Below are 24,480 nucleotides of genomic sequence, written 5' to 3' on the forward strand. Positions count from 1 at the left end.
TGGGGTGATGAGGGCGGGGGGCTAGCTGTCTGGTCCCTGCTCTGGGGCGATGAGGGCAGGGGGCTAGCTGTCTGGTCCCTGCTCTGGGGTGATGGGGGCGGGGGGCTAGCTGTCTCTCTGGGGTGATGAGGGCGGGGGGCTGTCTGGTCCCTGCTCTGGGGCGATGGGGGCGGGGGGCTAGCTGTCTGGTCCCTGCTCTGGGGGCGATGAGGGTGGGAAAGCCCCACAGAGCAGGTTGGCTTGCATGTGAAAGGTGCACTCCCAGTGAGTTGTTTGCTGTCTCTAGGAACTGGCTCACCATGGGAGGGGCAGCCTCTCTGGGGTCAGCAAGCCCCCAGATGTCAGAGTGTCAAATACGGAAGATAAAGAATGGTTAACACAGGCAGGTAGGGGTCACTATCCCAGTTCCCTGGGGGCGGTGCTGACCCATGACACATCTGCCCATCACGGTATAAAGAAAAGGGCTCAGAAGGAGCTTGGAAGGGCCCCACTCTGCCACGCACTCTGCGTGATCGTGGCCATTGTGATGTTTGGGACCCTCAGTCGCCTTGTCCAGAAAATGAAGTAGTGGGCCGTGTGATTTCTAAGATCCCTTCTAGTGCCCAAATTTTATGAGCCCCTCCTCATAACCCACAGCACAGAAACTCTGTATTCCTATCCTTGTCAAGGAACCCAAACTCAGGGCCACAGCATCCTGACAAAATGCACGGACTCCCTCCCCAAAGTTCGAGCAGCATCTGAGGGTCTGATGTCCACGCGTTATGTCCATGTGGCTTCCTACGTTCCTGATGATGTCAGACCTGCAGACAGCTGTTTGCCTGGACCGCAGAGGGCCAACTTCTGATAGAAGTGTTTTTCTGCTTTGTATCTGGGTCTTACCCCCTGAGCCTACAATTCAGGGCATTACAGAAAACATCATTAAGAAATGCTGTGCCCTCAGCAGAAGGCATTGTTCACCACGTTTCCCGTGCTGCCCTCTCTAGGAAGGCCTCTGGGCTCAGGGACAAAAAGATCACCTGAACGCCTGGTTTGGGGTTTTTGTTTTCGCTTAGGGTGTGTGCGTCCCGCTCCTCGGGGAGGCAGCAGTCTGAGAAGGACACCCACGGCGCGCCGTCTACAAGCGTGCAGCACCTGCTGACCTCCATTTGGGGCAGTCACCTCACGCCAAGTTTCAGATTCATTTTTTCTACCTTATTTCCTTCCCCTCCACATGCACTTACTTATTTTTTAATCTCATATTGATTATAACTGTTAACTCTATTGATGTCTTTGGGGAGAGGAGAGGTACCACCGAGGCCATGCTCCTGGAGACGCAGGGTTCATGCAGATGGCACCAACAGTTACGTGAAGAAAGAGTGCCGATGGCAGCGGGCTGGCAGGGTGGGGAAGGGGACACAGGTCCAGGGCGAACTTGTACGTGTAGATCCGTCTCCGCTTCTGCATGGCGGCCATGCCCCTTGTCTCCTTAATGTCTCAGTTTACTTAAGCTCAAAAGTGACAGAAACAGCTTTTATTCACCTTAAAAAATCACTAAAAATAGTATTTCAGGAGTGATTTTGAAGGGAAACATAAGTTTACCTTCAAATTATATTTTCATGCATTAAGATCTACAAATAACATTTTTATTAACCACATCTGCAAAGTTTTTTAAAAAGCATACATCCATTTAAAGATATTTACTAAAGAGAAACAAGAGAAATCAGAACATCTCTTGTCTAAAATAAAAATATATATATATGAATTTGGAAAATCACAGGTTTTCTCAAAAAAGCATTGACTCACAAATCCCATACCCATGTTGGTATGTTGGTGATTTTTAAAACCCTGTATTTCATAACCATCCCCCCCAAAAGGGATACAACTCAAAGCAACTTCTCTAGCAAACGGGACAGACTGTAGCTGCTACTCAGCCTGGCTTGGACCATAATGTGAGGCATACTCACCGCACGGGACTAGAACGCGTCTGCGTTATACCGGCCCTACAAACCAGTGAGTGCTGGGGGCAGGAGCGGGGGGGACCACGTGTTCCTTGGGCAGAGTCTCAGTCCGGAAAGATGAGAGTGCTCTGCAGATGGGCAGTGGGGGCGGCCGCACAGCTAAGTGCAGGCACCTAATGCCCCTGAGCGGGACCCTCGAAAATGATGAAAATGGTAAATGAAAATGGCAAATTTTGAAAATGGCAAATTTTTATGTGATGTTTATTCTACTACAATAGAAAAGTTTTTTAAAAAGGAAAAAATCGTAAGGGCAGACTGCTGAATCTGAATCTCTTCGAAAACGTCAGGTTTCAGTAACAGTTTCAATAAACGTCAACTTTGTCGTATTTCGTTCCCTTTGCCTCTAACACTGCAGACCCATGAGTGAGTGACCCGACCTCCCTGATTGTGCAAATGCACTTGAGAGTAATACACGGCAGCCATCCGGGCTGGAACAGCCCTGAGAACCAAGGCGGGTGCAAATGAGGACCTGCTCTCTGTCCCTGCCCCTGACCTGTGCCTGGGGCACAGACCCGGATGACAGCCTCGCTCTCCCCAGGGAACAGCTCTGACCTTAGGCCTCGCCTGCAGAGGTCAAGGACAGCGGGACTTTCCCAGGAGCAAACCGTCAGAACTCCCCCCAGGACTCCCCATGCAAGTGCCCAGTCGCCCCCTTACCTTTCTGAGAAAGAGTTTGTGCAGTTTCTTGTGCGGCAACCTGATCATGGTTTACCGGCAGGAGCCCAGGGGCCGGTCTGCAGGGCGTCTGAGCCATTGTGCATGCTGCCCCTGCCGCTGTCAGCTCCCCGCAGCCGTCCCTGCTGCTCTTCCCGCCCTCCGCCTCGCCCCTCCGCCCCTCTTGCCTCACCCCTCCGCGGCAGCTCAGACCTCCTGCCATGGGGTGGAAGCTCATTCCCTCACGCCAGGGGCACCGGGTGCACTGGGGTGAGCTGTTCCGGCGGAGGCAAGCAGAGCCTGGCCAGCTCCCAAGTGAAAGGGGAAAGCGGGAGAGGAATCGCCTGGAGCCTGTCCATCCCTCCTGCTCCAAATGCGAGCTCGCTGACTCTGCGGAGTCCTAACAGCCTTTCACACAACATCTGGCGGCTGAATCCATCAAAGCGGGAACCTTCGCGGGGAAGAAGTCCAAAGTTCCAAAGCGTTGGACACACGGCAGGGGGGCAGGCGGGGAGACCCCTCCCTGCAGCCCGCCCTCCAGCCCCGGAGCACTTCCACACTACGAGGAGACCCCGGCAGGAGAGGGGTAGGTAAAAACGGTGGCTTCTTGTTTTATGTGGCACCGGGTCAACTAATGGACACGGATTAGGCAAGGATTGCATTACTCACTATCTTACTCTTTGACTAACACCTCCGCCACATGCACGCACACACACACGCACTTTCTGTCTTCAACTAAACACTCTCACAGGCTAACTGGGAGTGGGGCCTGCCTGGGCAACAGAGAAATCTGCTTTGCCTTCCTGGTGAAAATGGAGCACCCACGTTTCCTGCGGAACAACCAGCCTTTGCAGCCGTCACTTACATGAGCCTCATCTCGCCGTGCCAGAAGCGTGCGAGCTTTTGCACGAAAACTGTGAGCCAGGAGGGAGGTCAGGGTCGCACCTACGACACTGGTGTTTTTAAACCTTCTTGTGAGTGCATAAATCAGCTCCTCCTCTGAAGACCTAAAGACGCAGCACAGAAAACTACCAACCAACAATCAGCTTTTGGGTGACAGATACCAGAAGTCACGGTTGCGGGTGCAGGTGTGGAAATAAACTGGTATAAAAATGTAGGGCATGGAAAGAAGGATTCCAAGACAGAGAAGAAACTGAAGAGGAAAGGGACAGAAACTGCCTTAATATAGGGTGGGCCGGTCCATCCCTTCCTTACACCAAAACGTTCAAGGAGATGTCTTTCCCAGTCAAATGAAACTGGTGTATAATTGTCTGCTCTCAAGTGGTTGCTGTCCCAGGAAATCTGTTCCAACCGAACACCTTTTCCCTCATTCCATTGCCTCTGGAGCACATCCGCTAAATGTTCCTTTCCTCGAATGGCAGAACGGACGCCCCCACATCATCCCTGTCCATGTCCAATTAGTGTGCACACATATGCACATCTCAGACTCCCCCACATCATCCCTGTCCATGTCCTATCTGTGCACGCACACACACGCACACACCTCAGACTCGCACACATTCATCCCTGTCCGTGTCCTGTCTGTGCACGCACACGCACGCACACACATCTCAGACTCACACACGTCATCCCTGTCCGTGTCCTATCCGTGCGCACGCGCGCACACACACACACACACATCTCAGACAGAGGTCATATAAGAGCGTCAGGAAGAGCAATGACCAGGTCAGCCCTTCAGAGGGGCTTAATTCTAAGGCAGAATTTTTATTCATCCTACCTCCCGCTAGAAAGACTTTGTTAGGAACCTAGAATACAGGATTTTCAGAATATGTGCCATACCTCTGCTGTTTTGCACCCATCTTTTTCTATTCTGGAGCCACCACACTTAGTCCATTCTGAGCAGAATGGTTGCACCCCTGAGCTTATTTACTTTGAGAATAAAGCACAGTTTGTTCATAGGCCAAATTATGGCAGTAGAGAAAAGTGCCCCCATCTTAAAAAAAAAAACCTCTCTATTCCATTTTGCTACTGAAAGCCGGCACAAAATACTAACATTGGGAAAAGTGAGTGTTCTCCCTGTTCTCACCAAATTTCTTATCTCTTCCTTCATTTGGGCCCAGATAGTCCCTGCACAATTCAGTCTGGAATTCTCAAAGCATCGGAAGCTGAAAACACATTCTAGTTCCATGCCTTTCCCCTAAAAGAGAAGTTCATGCCGCATCAAGCCCTACTCCACGGTGTTTCGGAGGGTTGAAGGAGGACCGTATAAAACATTCTCCTTAAAACCTGGGCTCCTGTGATCCTTCCTGGAGATTTTAATTATTTCAATCATCCTCTGCTTTAGCAAAAGAATATTGTATCCAGACTAGACTGAAACTTAGAATTTTTTTACTGAATTTTTGCTGGTGGAGAGAGGGTTGTTGAGGTTCCAATATTATCACAACTGCAGGGAATACACATAGAAAGTTTATTTTCTCTATCTGTAACAGATGCAACCCCTTGAAAACGAAGCTTATCTCACGCGGGGATGGTTCCCAGCATGGCTGAGACCAGCGTTGCCTGAGGGGCTGGCTCTTCGGAGAGAGGAGAGTGGGCTCATCTGGGGTCACAGTTTCTTTGATTATTTTCCAGGAAGAATAAAAGTAAAGGCTTCAATGTCTACTTCTAAGGGCGTATCTATCTGGTCTCCTATAAGAGAAGAAATCCCCAGGGTTAAACAGGAAGCATCTCAGCAGAATCACGGATAACGCTCAGCAGAGCTCCCGGCTGATGTGAGGGCAATGCACCTGCTCCAGGCGGAGACGCCGAGCCCGCTCTGGCTGCAGACGGTGAGGCGCAAGGCCGCTGCCTTCCCTGGGAAATGGGCCGGCTCAGGTTAGCATGCAACGCAGAAAACTTGGAAAGAAGCTCAACCAAAAATATCATCTTTTCTGCACCCCACGTTTCGCCGGAATCATTTGAAACAGTGTGCTCACTGACAATTCTCGCTCCCTGTCTTCCCCTGGTGGCAGTGTGCGTGAGCACAGAGGGAGCAGGGCGGGAGGAACCGGGAGCCACGGGTCTGGGCAGTCCAGACCTCAAATCATCAGGCTGGCTGTAACAGTGTGCTGATGTGTCCCACCTGCAATTCAACTGAAACTCCCGCAAGGATGAAAGAGTAGTTATCGAAGACTTACTGCTTTTGAAAATGCATTAGCAAAACAGATCAAGTCTTTGGTCTCTAGCTAAACAGCGGTCGTGGTAAATCTAGCAGCTTGGCATTAACGACCTTTCCTTTCTAATGGAATTTAATTGCAGGTATATGTGAGCACGTGGACTGAATGTTGTCATGGTGACGGGCAAGAAATTGCCTTTAATGCCATGGTAGATCTCCATGACAATCCTGGTATATTCGTCTTCCAAATACATTTTCAAAAGATATAATTTTGAAAAACAGCTCTCCCTGTGCATTGGCCACCGCTTTAAAGAGACTGCTATTGCTGTCACATTGGGCATCCGTCCTCCAGCTTGCACAATTATGCCCAAGAAATAAACCACCACCACCACAAAAAGCATCCGTTCACGTTCCCATCAGACACGAGAATGTTGACCTTGGGGCCTCAGTGCAGGTCTCCCCTGTAAGACCTAGTACAGGTGTCCCATTTCTTGGGACCTCACAGAATCAGACCAACCAGGCCAGACCCGGTCCAAGAAGGCAGGCTGTGATTTTTCATTCACCCTTTCTTATAAGAGCAGTTGTGATGGAACTGAGGGCACCAGACTGGCTCATAATGGGGCAGAGAGGGAAGGAGAGGAGACAAGGCACTCCTGGGAGGTTTAGACGGGAGGAGAGCCAGCCCGTGCCTAGCAGGTACATGGTCAGGAGCGGGTTGTACGTCGCCCATGTGGGGGCCGTGAAGTCTCCAGCAGAATGGGAGCTAAAGTGCTAGCATTCTCTGAAAAATGAAGTGGAAACCCTTCGTCATGAATGGGCAGCTTCTAATAACATGAGGAAAAGTGTTGTAAAAGGAATCTGGAGACCAACAGCAACATACATCTTTGCCTTTATAAATGCGTGAAATGGTTACATAACACACATTTATATATTTATACATGCACATCCATGTAGGTCCAAACAGATATGAAAGAAAAGCAAAGTACTTAAAGGATCTAACTGTTCATCTTTAATTCCATGCAGTCCAGAGTCCCAGCAGGTAACACGGCCAGGGTCAAGCTCATAGTTACCAAGTAGCTAAGCGGGGAAAGGGTAGGACGCTAGCCCAGTTCCATGGGCTTCTAGTCTGGTCCTTTCTTATGCTTTCTGAGAATGTGGACGACAACTCAAGTGGAAAAACCGGTAGAAGCAACTGTGGGTCTGACATCATAAGGACCATAAAATCTCCAGACGAATAAGTAGATTTTCTGAAGCTGTGCTGCGTAGAAAACCCAGGGCTGGGAGAAGCTCAGCGCTGCCAGGGCTGCTATTCCATAGGTGCTCCCGTACGGCCGGGCTCGGTCAAGCAGGGGCTTCTCCAGGACCTCGGCGACCATCTGTGGCCCTGAGCTCGCAGCCAGCCCCTCCCCCCACCGCTCCCAGCTCGGACACTTTGCAGAGCCGTGGAGTTGGAGTTGACAGCGGCAGGCTTCCCCAGCACACCCACAGCTCGGAGGCAGGCGCCATGCACCTCGGTGCAGAGGCTTAAATAAGTTGCACCATCATAAAAAATAATAGCTTTATTTACCCTTTAGTAGATCATAAAAGCTCGCCATAATTTCCTGTAGCTCTTTTCTTCCCCCCAAGACCATAATTTAGAAAATGCTGCCTAAGCTGAAGCTTAGGGTGTAAGATGTAGAGCTGGCATTTATAAAAGAATTTAAAGAGCATCCTACTCATCTGAAAGACAAGAAGCTGAGCCTCCCTCTTCAGCTGCATGACTCTGAGCAACTTACTGCATTTCTCCCTGACCTCCACTTCCTCCTCTGGGAAATGCAGGAAGGGTAAAGGAACGGTCGCCACGCAAAGTTGCCGGGGACCGTGGCGGGTGCTCGGTGACGAGCAGTCCTTCTGCTGACACCGTCCCCCCACATCTGCCACAGAGAGCTTCCTGCTTCTCCACGTTCACCTGAGGTCAATATCTTGATGGCTATGATTACAATAGGAGGAAGTCACAAGGCAAATTACAAATTCAAACAGAAAGTTCCCTTTGGGTTGCTTGGGATTAGTAATTGCGACAGCAACCTCTTTTAGGCTGCATTAGTAAATTGTAATGACTTGTCAGTTAATTGAATTGAGTTCTTTTGTGCTGTTTGTCACTATATGTCATGAAATGTCACCTTCAATCGGTGAAATCACCTAAGATACTAGAGTTTTCCATATGTCGCTAAACCCAAGACATCTGTAATACATCACCACCCAATGATTATAGCCATTTTAATACTTTTAGGATGGGTTGAGGCTTAGCTAATTAGTTTTTTCAAATATAATTATTTTATAAGTAGTATAGAATTCTTGGAAAACTATAGAAAAGTATGACAAAAAAATCACCTGTGATCCTAGAACTTAATAAAAAGCCTTGGGATTTTTTTTGGTGTTTTGTTTTTCTATAAATCTTGTCCAGTTTTGGTTGGGAAGTGGGCTATAGCTGATTATGCTAAAATTCGGGGTTCAACTTTTTCCCCTAAAGTTAATGTTTGGTTTTTCTCCAGCTATCCTAAAGGGAAAGTTAAAAGTATGACCTTGATCCGAGGATGTTCCTAGCACAAAACTGGCCCCTAAATGCTTCGCAGGGTTTCTGCTGAAGGGCTACACACACATGGAGGGACCATCCAGTGATTAAATGTGGAAATGAGACTGTGTATTTATCTCTTTCCTGATGACTCAAGGAGGGAATGAAACACCCACAGAGGTTGCAGACGCGCTCCTTCTTGGTCACGGCTCGCTCGGCTACCACCGCTATTCTGGACCCTTCCCTGGGCCCCCACCTGTGCCATGGCGATGCGAGACCCAGCTCTGTGGCCCACTGCAGCACTGACGCACCTTCCCCACCACCTGACCCGGGACCCCTCCGCGCTCTGTCTTCCTTCCCAGGACTGTGAGGCGAGGCCCCACCGGCGTCCCCAGTGCGTCGCTGGGCTGGGCGTGGATGAAGATGCTTTAACCCGGGGCCCAGCTAGCAAGGAGGCTCAGCTCCTCTGCACGAGGAGCCAGCTCCGTGGTAGGATTTTACCCCTGAGAACAGAGTGAAAACCAGAGCCCTGCACCTACGCCCCAAGCGTCACCATCTCCTCCCCTCCCCCTCCCACCTCACACTGTCACACCATCAAGAAGCACAAGTCCTGTGCTTCACAACTCCAACAGGCAGGGAAAGATTTGGTGAAAAAGACAAAGAGAAACAGGAAAATCCACCTGATTCGGAAGCTACAAGGCTCAGAATCAATTTGGTCCAGGATGAGAAAGATTAAAGCTTCATTCGAAGAAAGGAAAATGGAAAGGAGAACTGAGCACACCTTTCCGTCCGAGGACCCTAACTGAATGCGCCATCTGTGAGCCAGGCTGGGGCCACAGCACCGGAGCCTCCACATGGGGCTCCGCTGGCCCAGAATTCGCAAGAAGCAGTGGAGAGATACTTGTTGAGACTCACGTCCCAGGAAGGTCAGCACTTCAACTCTCTCGTTTCCTTTCACAGGATTAAGTTTGAGTTACTATGTTATTTTCTTTGCTTACTGAGGTATCTGGCAAAAGAACAGGTTCTTCACAAATTATTAAGAATTAAAACAACGCCCACACACCCCCTGATGTCAGGCAGGCCGTGCGCAAGCGCGTATCAGGCACATCACACGCTCCCCCCGCCTGGGCGCGAGGCTTCAAGCGGCTCCCACCCTGTCCCCAGAGCTGGGCAGCCTGCGTCTGTCTCCCCTTGTTGGCACAACCCTGGCCTCCAGCACTGCTCTGTGACGACCAGGATGGCCTTGCTCCCCGGCTCCAGGTGGCAGAAAATCTGAGGGAACATCTGCTTGTTCTTGGTTACAGCCCCCCGCCCCGATCAACAGGTGGCTGAACGATGCAGCCCGGTGGAGGGGGCATGCGCATTCTGCAGGAAGAGAGGAAGAGAGTTGGGACCAGAACGGCCCTCGAGGGGCAGGAATGGCTCCGCGCAGCGACCCCTCTCTTCTGCTGGCGCCGTGGCAAAAGGAAACATCCCTCCCTTGGCATTGGAACCTCCTTTGTCTCCTTTGAACATTTCTTTTTTTGAAATCAGATACATAAAGAGTGAAGCCATAATAGAGAAAGGGGAAATGCCACGAGCTGCTAAACTGGAGACAACTTGCGGGTTTAGCAGGTGGAACACACAGAAGTCGGCCCCCAGCTGCGTTTGCGGGATCAGCACGTCCAGGACATGCCTGGGAAAACACGGTAGTGTCTCTCCCCAGAGCTGTGGTAGCACCTGCTTGCAGCCCCACAGCCGGATCTGCGTTAGGATTTGAAACGGGAGACCCCAGGAGCCTCCCATGGTCGAACAATCTGTCGAACAAAAACTTCTGCAGAGAGAAAAAGAGGAGAGCAGATACAAAGGTCAGCTCCTAACTCAAAGATCTCATCACCCTGCTCAGACTTCCAGCGTGCTCCCTGGTGATGCTGTGCGAGGTCAGATCGGTGTGTGTTTATCCTGAATGGAAGAAGGGTCTCCTGAATCTGAAAACGTGGCCAAGCCCTGGGGGTCGGGCTGGCCGCGGGTGCTGCAACGGGGCTCCCAGGGCCCTCCCAGAGCCTTGAGATAGATCTGAGCCGCAAGCACACAATGGTTCTTCTCAGAAATGTTCCCAACTCTGACCGTGGCTCTTACTGCAACATGCATGTAGGACTGGTTATTGGGAACGACGCACGCGTGACACCCACCTGTACATCCCGTGCCTAGTGCGGTTTCAATCACCCACCAGCCACATTCTTTTTTTTTTTTTTTTAAGATTTTATTTATTTATTTGACAAAGAGAGACACAGCGAGAGCAGGAGCACAAGCAGGGGGAGTGGGAGAGGGAGAAGCAGGCTTCCCGTGGAGCAGGGAGCCCGATGCGGGGCTCGATCCCAGGACCCTGGGACCATGACCCGAGCCGAAGGCAGATGCCCAACGACTGAGCCACCCAGGCGCCCCCCACCAGCCACATTCTTGTCAATCTGCCTACGTCGGTTTCTCCGGCCAAGAGAAGAGAACCACATGCGGTATGGAATTTTCATTCTTTCTCTCCAGGGCCAGTCCAAGTGTGGAGTGTGACGACAGGCGGAATAATGGGACTTTTTCTCTCTCCGTGAGACGCAGCTCCTCACGGACCTCGCCAGAGAGAGCCAGATAAAGCTCTAGTAAGAATCACCAACGAGAGCTGACCTGTTTTTTTTTTCTTGAACAGGTTATAAACTAGACTGCAAAGAGGTTATGAGAGGAGAAGGGCCATTCCCTCCCACCACGACATGCCTTGTTTCTGAGTGTCTTTACATGAGGCTGCAAAGCAAACGACTCTTCAGGCACCTGTCTAATCACTTAACCAAAGTAACCAGAACCACACTGAGATGTCACAGACCATAAATCATCATCACCAACCTTCAGCTCCACTGACATGATGTTTATGTCTAATAAGGAAGATCTAATTCACACAACATAATGGTACAGAGAACCTTTTCTTTGACCAAGTTCTTAGCATTGAGCTACTTATAAAAATCTACTGGATGCAGACCGGAGTACCGTTAAGTATGCTAAAAGCGCAACAGGAGACTTCAGTGGTGAGCTTGTTCACTCAAATGTGAGACTGACCACTCGCAGAAGTGTCTTCTCTTGCTCCAAGAGTGCAGGTTCCTGGAATTGGCTGGACTCTCTATTGTCCCCTGGGACTTGCAGACCCACTGAGGAGCTGCTGAGAAGCCCATCACTTCTCTGCGCTGCTTCCCAACCTGCACACGCAACAGGACAGCCCACCACCTCAACAAGGCCAGGGAAGCAGAACCCTCAGAAAGCTGCCAGATGCCTAGTGGGGGGGTTTCATATGTATATTGTTTAGTATGAACCAGAATGAAGTCTGATGCATTCATGTAAATTCCATCAGCCTGACCAACACCCAGGTTTCAAATGACCTGTCTGGCACCTGTAAGGACCAGGCCCATTGCTCCCGCCTTGCCCTCTGGGAATATTCGGCCTGATGAATACAGATGTCATGGCTTTGCCTGGGCACACAGCGTTCTTACTTAGCGGTTTCCAGGGAGGCAGGAAAAGTAAAACACCCATAAAACCACTTTACCAAACTTCTTATTTATGATGTTACTATTCAAACCACATAGCTGCTCGAAATATTGCAGGAAATCTACCTTCATCTAAAATGACCCATTTTAGGCCTAATTCCTAGACAAGCTTCTGATGAGGACCTGACCTCCGCATGTAGTCAGTATGGTCCCACAGCTCCCGGCAGACCCAGCATGGGGCCAGCCCCCCACCCCAGCGTCACCTTGTTCTGAGGGCCCCCTTGTTGTTCTGACTCCCGGCTTATTTTGAAGGCACATGATAGAGTTTGAAAAGGAATAATGCACATGGAATCATATATATGATGTCCCCAGCGGCCCACAGATTCAGAACAGAACCCACCGTCTTCAGAGAAAGCAGGAGAGTGTCCCAGCTTCGCACACAAGGCAGACCCCTGCTGCACAAAGACATTATTGCACCAGTCCAGGCGTTTCAGCACTAAACCCAGAACGTCAGATAATGGAAACTTCACTGCGCGGGATCCCCCCTCTAAGAGCATGCCACGGCCAGCTCCGCTGGACTGAGCAGGGTCAGGTAACGCAAGAAACTGAAAGAACACTTCGCGCTAAACACTCTTTTAAAACTGGAACTCATGTTCTCAGGAGAAACACAAGCCGACTTGAGCAGGTCTTACCTCTACGGACGAAGCTGACTTTGTCTCAGGCAAGGTTGAGTCCCATTTGCCCTGCTGAAGCAGAAAGGGAAGAAAAAGTCCTGTAAGTCACAGCATGGCATTTACGACGAACAGCTGTGCTGGTGAGGACAAGCAGACACTCACCAAGCCTTGGCGTTTTTTGCTTCTAAACATTAATCTCCACATGGTTCTAAAGAATTGGGGGAGTTTCTCGAGCTTTCAGGAAGCCTTGAAGTAAACAGCAGAAGAAGGGAACTTGCAAACTTTTGTGCAACTTTTACAATTCAGCCAAAGGAAGTGATGATGTTCCCATTACCAACCTCAAAACTCAACCCCAAAAAAAGCCAAAAGAAGAAAAACACAGAAAAAAACAAAAACAAAAAGTCACTTGTCTCATGTCCAGACACGTATTTAACTAGCAGGGGCTATCACTAACGGAACCGGACAGACATCCTAAGGCGACTTGTCGGCTCCTGGTTCCCTGGGAGGCAATCATTCTGGCTATAGGACCATGAGGGTCTGGGGTCTGCACGCACGTGAGTGCACATGAGCACCCAGCTCGTGACAGCCTGGCCTGCTTCCATTGTGGGGTTCAAGCCAGAAACATGCTTCCAGAATTCCTGCCTCTCCCCAGGCCACTCTTGGGCTACAGTAAGACACTGAGTAGCCTGAAGAGTTTACTTAGCAACGTGCTTTTAGGAATTTGGGAACAGAAAGCAAGGCTGGTCTTGTTTCTGCACCCCCCAAACTGCGGGGCTCAGTTTCCCTCTTCTGATTTATTCCCTCATCTCCCTTCCGTTCCCTGCTCCTTGGCTCATACTTGCTACAAAATAAGAGATGGAAAGAAACCAAACTTTAAAGGAAATCTCTCGCACCCCTCGCTAGCAATCGTGGCTCACGACCACGCGGGCATGCGCACCCACGTCACGGACTACAGAAAGGCCCAGGGGTCCTGCTGCAAGAGAATTCTGCATTGGTGGGTAGGATTTTTCTCAGCTTCATCCTACACCGTCACTGTCTTCCCACAGAACTGGTAAAGGCCAGCATATCCTCAGTACCCTTAATTTCTTCACATCCCTGACTCTCCATGTTCAGTGCACATTAGAAACATTCTGAAGCTTTTTTTAAAAAGAGATTTTATTTATTTATGTTAGAGACAGAGAGAGAGAGCGAGCGAGTGCGTGGGGAGAGCAGAGGGAATCTCAAGCAGACTCCAAACCCAGCGCAGAGCCCGACACGGGGCTCGATCCCACGACCCTGAGGTCACGACCTGAGCCAAAATCACGAGTCAGTTGCTTGACAGACTGTACCGCGCAGGCGCCCTGAGGTACCTGGAGCTTAGCACACCCCCAGACGAAATCAATTAGGAGTGCTTGGGACAGAATCCTGGCACCTTAGGGCTGACCGTGCTTATCAGGTGATGCTACCGTGTGGTCAAGGTGGGCAGCCTCACCCCCTGTCCCTTGGTCCCTGTTTCTTGTCCCCCGGATGGACAGTATTAAATAGCACGCACACATTCTGTGACCTGTTTTTGCAGCTGGGGCTGCATCCGGCGCGTGCGGCAAACACCGTGGGTCTCCTCCTCAGCAGCCTGTCTTCCGTCATGGAGAAAGCACCTTTCCTTCTACAGGCAACGAATCCCGTGAAGCCCAGGGGAGCCTGACCCTGCCGTGATCACCCATCGCCATGGGCGGGGCCGTGACAAGGGCCTGGGCACTCTCCAGGCACAGTGCCTGCTCCGAGATGGGCATGAACCCCACAACAGGTGAGGCCTGCCTAGGGCTCCAGGAGAGCCAACAGCCCGGCCTGTCCTGGTGGTCAGCTTTGCAGACGCTCTGAGTCTGGAGTTTGTGCTCGGTGCACCTAGGAAACATGTCAGCCTGGGCATGGAGGGGAAGTGGTGTTAGGACCTTTGCATTCAAACCCGCCAGAAGCCATATCTTTTTCCACCATAGGGGCTGATAAACTGCCCGGCTTGCTTGCGCCAGTTTGATGTGGTTTCTGTAACTTGAAAATGAGTGTGAGGCCTAACGCAACATCAATGATGTGTTTGCAAATAAAGTCCCCAAAGTGCCATAGAATCATGCATCCATCCATTGTCTGATCCAATCCCATGACCAACCCACCAACTGGTCACCTTCTCTGGGGGAGTCGGGGGGGGTGCACCACACACGGTGCCCAAACCCAGGCTGTCTTGAAGCCCCTGAGGCTGGGAGTACAGGGTGTTCAATACTTGGCGCTCTCCCTGAAAACTCGAGATCTTGAATTTGCATATTCTCTCGTCCACAGTCATGAGTTTCTTCTCCCTTCATTCTCTGGGTCCCCCACTTTGCCAATAGGAGTCAGTGAAGTAAGCGGGGGCAACAGGCTCAACAGAAGTGAAATGCTGGTCCACCAACCATCTGGCAGCCACGCGACCCCACAGACCCCTTCACATCTCTGCTGCCTCCTAACTGTTCTCCATTCCCCGGACTTCATGGTCAGCTGCCAGGCTCAGCTCCTGAGCCAAAAGTGGGGGGCAGGGGGTCTTTCAAGACCTACAGTGCTGACCCCCATCCTCCCTACTCCATTCCACTCCCAGATGAGCAGAGAAGACTTCCCTGCAGGTCCCACTTTACTCCCTGAGAGCACCTGTGATCATGACAGGTGGGGAAGGAGACAGAAGGCAGGTGGAGGGGTGGGGGAGGGGCCGGGAGGGTGCTGCCCGGCGTTTCCATCGCTAGAGGAGTCAGGCCTGTCTTCCCTCTTCCTCTTACATCCCTGTGACTGCGTTCTTGTCAAAATGCATCTAGTATGAGTTCAATAGCGTCACGGCCAGCTCCCCAGGGAAAAACTAAAGTGATGAGGGTATGATGCACTTCACACAAACGGATGGGACTCCAGGTGTATTCCACGAAAAGGAAACTCCTCAGACTTGTTTGTGGAAAATAAATGAACAGGGGTAAATATGTTTGTGCTTTGTTAACTTGAAAGAAAATAGCAGAAATATCTAGACAAAGTATCAATAACCATTCTGGAAACAAGATGGCTGAATATTTTTGTAAAGCTCTAGAAAGCAATCACATGCCCCGGGACAAGCCACAGGCACCCACTGTGGTGTTTCCGGCATCTGGAATTTCTAGTCTGGACGGCCAAGCTTCATGTGACTCTGTGGGTGTGTGGAGACAGGGCTTTCAGTAGATGAGCGCAGACAACCCGACTTTATAACACAAAGGGGTCTGGCTGGCTCCCAGCGCCCCCGTTTACTAGAGAAGAGAGTACCTTGCAGACTTTGTGCACCGTCCTCAAAAGCCTCACTTGGTCAGGTACCAGGTGATAGAGTGAATACACGCTGTCACTTCCTCAGTGAAATCAGTACGTGGGATGCCGAGAAAGCTCAGCACTTTAAGCCCTGATTTGCCTGGAATGTTGCTGCAGAACTGACCGCGTGGTTCTGGGCGGACAGGCTCCCGGGGGCGGGGCGGGGCGGGGGGCGCTGTCAGCAGGGGCAGCAGCAGGGAGGGCGGGCCCAGGCTCCTGGTTGTGTCCCGCCACCAGATGCTGGGCAAGTGACTTAGCCAGGTGGCCTCGGTTTCCCCATTTGCACAGTTGGGGCAGCACCTGGCTTCCCAGGGAGTTGGGAGAAAGGAGCAACACACTTTAGACGCCGGGCACGTGGCAGCCTGTCAGCGTTGGCCACGAAGAGGCAGGAGGGCGATCCCCAAACCCGAGGTGCTTAGCCGGCCTCAGAGACATCTCGTCCTCGAACGCTGGCGTCCGTGCTTTGGTCTGGGATCCCTCGGAAGTTGACCCCCGGGGTGTCCGACTAGATCTAACTGGGCTCTATTCCCGGCCGGGGTCCTCCCCCGCTCCCTGCAGCGGGGGAAGGCGCGGCCACGGACGAACAGCAGATGGCGCCAGAGACTCGGTCTGCAGCCAAGCGCCGCTGGGGGAGCGCGCTGGCCCGGCCCATCTGAATTCTCGCTCTCATAAACAATTAGGCCATAAATCAATGTCGATTCTGTTGTTCTGGAACAGTTTAGGAATTCCCAAAATAGTTCCTTTAAGACGTCGGGCTCATACACGCTTTCCTCTGCAGTATGGATTCTTAAATGTCTGCGGATGGGGGGTGGCCGCGGCACACACATCCACCCCACCCCAACACAGGCCTGCAGGCTGTTGGAGTCTGTGACCCTCACGAAGCACAGCGCTCCTCCCGCCTCCCCACCTGCATCGGGCGGCCACTGCGAACCCCCAGCCAGGCCGCCGCTGCGGGGGGAGCTCTGGTGTTGATCTATAGGACCTCACTGATGTGCTCCCCCAGGGACCAAACGCTCAGCTCCCACGAAGACCAAATTGTCAGGGCTTGTTCTCCATAACCCAGCGTCCTCTCCCTCGGCTGGGGACCCGAAGTCCCAGAGACCCTCGGCCATATCTGGGTCTTTATTCACCCTGAAGGGTTACGGAGGTGATGTTACAACACCAACCGGGAAATCCGCCCTGGCCAGCCACCTCTGGCACCGGGGCCGGCATCTTTTCTGGACGAAGCCAGCCAAGAAGCTGTGTGACTAGCCCCACACTAGAAGAAGGGGTGTTCCCGATTGCAGCTCCGTGCTGCTTCCCCTCCTGGGGCTCAGAGGTCGGGTCCACAGTAAAGCAGACGGGGGGCCGCTGAGAGCACGCGCACTTCCTGCAGACAGCAGGGACATCCAGTGACAAGGACATCACCGCGCATGCTTAGAGACAACAGGAAAATGTCCTTCGATGGGCAGCCAGCATGACAGGAAGGAAGGGGCTGAAGGACAGTGACCACAGGGCTGGACCGCCACCAACTGGGGGCTTGCAATGTCCGTTGTCTTTGAATTCTGAATCTTAAAAACATTTTTTTAATTGAGGTGAATTTCACATCACATAAAATGAACCATTTCGAAATGAACAGTGTCATTAAGCACATTCCCACTGTTGAGCAACCAGGCCGCTGTCCACTTCCGAATAATTTCATCACTCCACAAGGAAGCGCTGAGGGGTCCACACCCCCCCCAGCAGCCCTCCTCCCCCAGCCCCTGCAGCCTCTCTGGACTTCACATAAGTGGAACCAGACCACGGAGGGCCTCGGCATCTGGCTTCCTTCACGTAGCATCACGTTCCTGAGGTTTATCCCGTAGTAGCACAGATTGGTACCTCATTCCTCTTTATGGCCGAGCCATTCTCCATGGTGTGGGCACACCACTCCCCACTTAGCCATGCACCTGCCGGTGGGCGCTTCAGGCTGGTCCTGCCTCTGGTTGCTGGGAGCAGGGCTGCTGCAGCCTGCACGGGGGTCCCTGTCTTCAACAGTCCTGGGGGACTGCTGAGTTATGGTAATGGTTTCCCGGAACAGCTGGAGTTTTCCAGAACGGGGGAGCCATTTTACTTTCCTACCAGCAATGTACCGGAGCTCCAACTTCTCCACAGTCTCACTCAAAACTTGTTACTTTGCATTTTCTTTTCTTCTTCTTCTTCTTCTTCTTCTTCTTCTTCTTCTTCTTCTTCTTCTTCTTCTTCTGGTCATCTTAGTGGGTGTGAAATGGTACCTCATTGTGGTTCTGATTTGCATTTCCCTAATGATTAGTGATGTTGAGCATCATTTCTTGTGCTTTTCGGTCACTTGCATGTGTTCCTTGGAGAAATGTCCACTCACATCCTCTGCTATTTTCCATTTGGGTTGTCGTTTTGCAGGTTTTCACGCTCGTGGAGGTACAGGAAAGGAGAGACTGGCCCCGTGAGCAGAAGGGCTGGCAGCACGGAGCCGGCCGCGGGAAGCTGGGACACTCAGTTGGCTTGGGGAGGGGTCACAGCTGCAACAACAATCCCCTGAGCAGCATGAGAATCAGGAAATTCCCCTCACGTGTCCTGGGCTCAAGTTTAAAATATTTTTTTTAAGTCATCCCTGGTCATTGAACATGTCAGACCCATGCCTCCCATGAGCATGGGTGGATTTACAGTGGCAGGAGGTTCACATTGAGTTTCAGCGAAAGTCGCCCCCACGCCAGGAATCCACCGGAGCCACCCGGCAGGCGCACCAGGGCTCCCTGTGGGCGGACACAGCCTGGGCCCAGGCTGCCAGGAATCCGCACGGGAGGGGTGAGGCTCCCAGGTGTGCCCACAGCCCCGGATCTCAAAACCCATGGAGAGATGTGGCCAGGGAGCCCAGGTTGCACCAAGAACTTCCAACAGCAGGAGGGCAGCATTGAACAGAACATAAAATAAAAATTTCTAAACTCAAAAGAGATGTAGTAGAAAGTAAATGTAGACAAACAGCTGTGGTTCAGAGACAGTTTAATCCTCTATGAAATCCGAGAGAACCCGGGAGAACGTGCTGACAATTGATTCGTTCTAATCAGAGCGGATGATGGGTTACCGAACATAAGAGTAATATTCAGAAGTTAATAGAGCTTTTGTACCTCAGCAGGAAACCATGTGAAGAGATGACGTTCAAAACGGCAAAAAGGGAGAGAGACGAGGACGGACAGGGAAAGAATACCTGTAAAGTCTACAGTGTGTACCTAACGAAAATGTGTAAGGACTTTACAGAAAATATGAAAAACTTTACTGAAAGAAACAAAAGAAAACCAAAGTAAGTGAAGATAAATATCCATTCCAGAACAGAAATCTTAATATGGTTAAAAAAAAAAAAAGTCACTTTTCCCCAAATCAATCTATACATTTTGTGCAGTGACCATAATAAATCCAAGCAGGAATAATTTTTCCTGGGATTAAAGTCAAAGAATGAAGGCTGAAAAGTAGCCAACACTATTTTGAAGAAGGGCAAGTAGGAGACATGCACGACTGGACGGATACCAGCACCCGCCCCAACGTCGGAGGGATCACATTTGTGCGAAGAACCCAACAGAGCCCAGAAGCCGCCCCACACAGGAGAGCTCACAGAAGGACAGCCCGGACACTGAGGGACGGACAAGGAGTTCCGGCCAAGTGACCGTTCAGCCTCCTACCGTGGATAAAAATAAATGCAAGACCAAAATGGGAAAAAGCTGAACTATGTAAATGTTAAAAGGACATTCAGGAGATTGTATTTTTACTTGAACTACTGAAGCATTTTTCAAACAAGTTAAAAATCCATACATTATATTTTTAAAAATCAATAGATTTGACTACATTTAAATAAGAAATATTTTGCATGACAAAAGACACCACAAGGTTAAAACGGGGCACAGACCAGAAGAATATGCTCATAACCTACACGACTAAAAAAGAATTAGCATCAGAGATATGTTAAGGTTAATGCACACAATGGAGAGAGGTGGAGAGGTGCTTTTCGTCTTCATCAGATAAGCAAATTCTTCACTCCTAAACATAGCATGAGTGGGGCATCTGGGTGGCTCAGTCAATGAAGCATCCGACTCTTGATTTCGGCTCAGGATCCTGAGATCAAGCCCTGCATCAGGCGTGGAGTCTGCTCAAGATTGTCTTTCCTTCTCTGTCTGCCCCTCCCCCCCCAAATAAATAAAAATAAATCTTTAAAAAAATAGCCTAAGTGTGCCAAACTGCATCCAATGGGAGTTGGTGAGTATCTGGAAAAAGGAACTCTGATAAATTGCCAAAGGGCAAATAAATGAGTTCAACCAGTTTGGAGAGGAATTTGTCAATACCAAGTTAGTTTGAAAATGTACCTATCTTATGGCCATCAGTTTCACTGTTAAGAATCTAAACAGAGAAATAAACTCTAGAATATGTTCACGGGAAGACATAGGTTCTCCATTGAGCACTGCTTAAAAGAACAGAAATTGGAAATCACCTGACTTGGCTCCTCGCTAGGGGAATGGAAAAATAAACTGGCATTTTTCATACCAGGAAATGCTACACAGCACACAAAGTGAATGAAAAAGAACCACATGATCAACATGAATAAATCTCAAAAATATCATAAAGAGCTTTTTGAAAATAAGTTTCAAAAGGAAACACAGACTGTGATTCCAGCCACATAAAAATTGAAAACGCACCCACCATTTATAGGTACACACTGATATGGGCTGAACTGTGCCCCTCAAAAACTCACATGTTGAAGCTGGAACCCCCACGACCTCTGAGTGTGACCCTCCTGGAGACGGGTCTTTATGGAGGCGATCGAGTTAAATGGGGTGACGCATGTCATGGGCCCTGATCCAGTGGGACTGGTGTCCTTGTAAGAAAAGGAGATTAGGGTACAGGAACACACTAAGGGCAGACCGCATGTGGCGCAGGGGATGCTGTCTGCAAGCCAAGCAGAGAAGCAAGTGAGCCTGCCCCCCCCACCCCCCACCCCGCAGACATCCAGCCTCCGGGCCTGTGAGGGACACTGCCCCATCTGCAGCGCTCATAACCAGAGCTAGCTGACAGACACAGCCTGGGAGGCCACGTGCTTTTGCGGGCCAACCTGGAAGAGCCAGGGAACGGGCTCAAATGTCCACTGAGCCTTCAAGCCATTGCAGTAATTGAACTTGAAATACGAGCCAAATCCAGACATTGAAGGCGCTACTGGGGTTGTTTCAGGGGGCACTTACCATGCTATTTACGGTCTTTGTCTACACCTGTGGAACACATGTACTTATCTCAGAGACTCAGGCTACACGGGCCTCCTCAACACTGCTTTGCAAATCAGCCTGGCTGGGTCACGTAGACCGAGCTGGGCACTTTTCTGTGTGTGGCCGCCACAGTCCAAGTAACCGAATCATAACCACTCAGGTGTGTTGTGTGACTCTGCTAGACTATTAACTCCTTGTCCTCAAGTCTTCCTGGAGCACTGAGGTCTCTCCCAGCGTCCGAGGACCAGAAGACCCCTCTAAAGAAACAGTACCGCAAGATGGAAGGTCAGAGCTCCCCTCCCACAGAAACACGGGCCATCTCACGTCTTCCTCTTTGGCTCCATTGGTGAGGGTCATGCCTCTGAAAAATGAATCAGTATATGAAATCTGAAGGCAGAGCACCCAGGTGTGGAGAAGGCACACATCCATACACCAGACTGTGAAACAAGTGCACATTTAACCCTTGAACGATGCAGACGCTGGGACGCCCACTCCTACGTTGTTGAAAATATACAAGGAACTTTTGACTCCCCCCAAAGTTAACTACTACTAGCCTACTATTCACTGGAAGGCTTACCAGTAACATAACAGTCAGTTAACACATAATTTATGTTATATTATGCACTGCATTGTTACAAAAAGTAAGCTAGAGAAAAGAAAATGCTACTAAGAAAATCACAAGGAAGAGAAAATACATCTACAGAACATATTTAGGATCAAGTCAGGTCATTATTAATGATGCTCCCAGAGAAACTAGAAACTAGTTTCATTTCATTCTTAATCATCCATAACTTAATGCTGCATTTTAGGATTACCGAGATAATACTAGTATGAAGGACCTCTCCCCATCACTTGGAGCATGTTGTTTGACCTTATGCGGAAGCAAGCGCTCCCAGGAAGACCATGCACTCACTGGGGTCAGGCAGGCCTCGGGTCCCCACCTCAGCACTATCGACCGCTGGGTCGGGTACCTTTGTCATAAGGGCCGTCATGTGCACTTTACGATGTTTGCCCTCATCCCTGGTCTCTGACGCCAAGAGGAAGCTCTGTCCCAGTTATGACAACCAAAACCATCTCTACACACAGCTAATGTCCCCCAGGGGTGCAAGATCACCCCCGCTTGAGAATGAACTGCACCTTTAGGAACAAGACTCCAGCCCACGGGAGGTCCTGGCAGGTTCTGCAGACGGAGGAGCTGGGTGTGGCCAAGACCCCCGTGCATGCACCAGACTGGGAAACATGGCCGCTCCCGGAGCACAGCTGCTCCCAGGACTGAGACGGTAGCACAGTTAGAGCCACAGGAGGAAGCATGACTTCACTCTGAGGCCCAGGGAGTTGGGCCAGCATCCCCAACCCTCCTGAGCACGGGCAGAGCTCCTTGGACCCTGATGAGCAGCTGAGAGGCAGCCGGCTCCAGGGAGAGAGGACTGTCCCCCTCCCAGCTCAGCCCTGTGACCACACAAATCAGATGTGTGCAAGGATGGGAGCCCACGTTTACAAACATTTTCATAAATTCTAATTAATTTGTGATTCACTCAGCAGAGTGCTTCATCCTTGGCCCCGGATGGAACATGGAGACCCCTGCCCCAGGACCTGTCTGTTCAGCCCTGGCCAATGACAGGCCTTTGGTTTCCAGGACGGTTAACTTGTGTGTCGACCTGGCCTGGCCATGGGGACAGGTGCTGGCCAAACAGCAGTCAGGATGTCGCTGTGAGGCTTTAGATGCGCTTAACCCTTACATCAGTGGCCTTTGAGTAAAGCAAATGGCCCTGCATATTATGGGCGGCCGCATCCTTCAGCGGAAGGCCTTCGGGGGAAAGACTAAGGCTCCCCAGGAAGGAAGGGCTTCTCCAGGCACCCTGAGACTACAGTACCACCTGCTGGCCTGCCCTACGTGGCTCAGCTGGCAAAATGCCCCCGACCATGGGAGCCCAACCCTGATAATACATCTCGCCCCCTCTGTATGTGTACGTACACACATATGCCCTCACACGCATATGCACCTGCACACACGCACCTTCATGCACGCACATGCGCACACATGCACACACACCTGCACGCCCTCACACACACACCTGCATGCACCTGGACACACGTGCGTGCACACACACACCTGCACACACCCTCACTCATGCATCTGCACACACATGAACTCCCTCACACACGTACCTGCACACACACACGTGCATGCACACACACCTGCACACACCCTCACTCATGCATCTGCACACACATGCACGCCCTCACACACACCTGCACGCACCTGCACACACACGTGCACGCACGCACACACCTGCACACACCCTCACTCATGCATCTGCACACACATGCACGCCCTCACACACACACACCTGCACACACACACGCATGTACACACACACCCGGACACACCCTCACTCATGCATCTGCACACACATGCACGCCCTCACACACACACGCACCTGCACACATGCATGCACCTGCACATGCACACCCGTACTCATGCACCTACACACACGCATGCCCTCACATGCATGTGCACATGCACTCACACACCCTCAGTTAGTCTGTCTGCAGAGGACCCTGACAGCACAATCCTTTGGTCCGTAAAGACATTTCTCATTCAGAAATTAAAAATCCCCCTCCACCATCCTTATAATACTCACACCTTCCAACCTGATGGAAAAGTCTCTCCCTGACCAAAAAGCTGAGGAAGGGACCTGGTGCCTCCCCGAGTCCCCATGGGTCACCACCCTTTATGCTGCTGGGGCAGGTCGCCTGATTCTGTGAGCCTCCATTTCCTCACTGCCAGGTGGGAGGTTATATGGAAAAACATATCATTTGCTATTTTGGTCTGTGCAGCAATTGCTCTTCGATGTACTAGAGGATTTGTTTTTCCTAAGTAGTTACTTTCTGGAGATGATGTGCCAGGAAATGCCCAAGGACAGCAGAAAGGCCAGCCGAGCACCTGCACCAGGCACACGCTCTCGCCTCCCGCGCTAGGTCCTCATGGTGGCTCCCCAAAAAGCCAGCTCAGTGTTCTGCTAAGGAAACAGAGCTTGGCACAGAAGGAATTTTCCCAAAGTCACATGGCCAGTGCTGCGGAGTGGGGTTTTGTGGACGCCGAAGCCCGTTTTCTTGACTGCTATCATTTGCTTCCAGTCATCTTGCTTCCCAGAGCAGCACTCCCAGGCTCCCTGCAGCAACCCTTGGGGCTCACGGCTTCCCTGCAGAGGTGTAAGCAGCACCCAGCCAGGAATGCTCATTCACTGTGCATGTTGCCTATGCACACTTTCCAACATCCATCTAGACACTCAAACCAACAAGTAAACTGTGCTTCCCAAACCAGGCCCAAGAAGACTGTTTTGCATAAGACTCACAAGATACAAACTGTTTCTATAAAGAAAAATCTAAAGTCTTTGACCCAATAACTAGGAGTTTATCCAAAGATA

The 24,480-nt window shown here is 50.9% G+C and overlaps 1 protein-coding gene across 5 annotated transcripts in view; it reads right to left on the reverse strand.

The window, feature by feature from the left end:
* Window positions 1-24,480, reverse strand: part of RPS6KA2 (ribosomal protein S6 kinase A2) — a 360,649-nt gene that overhangs the window by 279,840 nt on the left and 56,329 nt on the right. For 2 of the 5 annotated variants that reach the window (XM_073894222.1, XM_073894220.1), the window contains one exon: window positions 12,510-12,563. In XM_073894222.1, coding sequence (XP_073750323.1) covers window positions 12,510-12,563 — 54 coding nt within the window. Of the gene's footprint in view, window positions 1-12,509; window positions 12,564-12,653; window positions 12,768-24,480 lie in introns of those variants that run through there. The other 3 variants (XM_025866474.2, XM_025866476.2, XM_073894221.1) reach the window with 3 other exon arrangements.

Source organism: Callorhinus ursinus, unplaced genomic scaffold, assembly GCF_003265705.2.
Source record: "Callorhinus ursinus isolate GAN/ISIS: 27379988/994484 unplaced genomic scaffold, GSC_fseal_2.0 scaffold6, whole genome shotgun sequence".
In the NCBI taxonomy this organism is placed as follows: domain Eukaryota; kingdom Metazoa; phylum Chordata; class Mammalia; order Carnivora; family Otariidae; genus Callorhinus; species Callorhinus ursinus.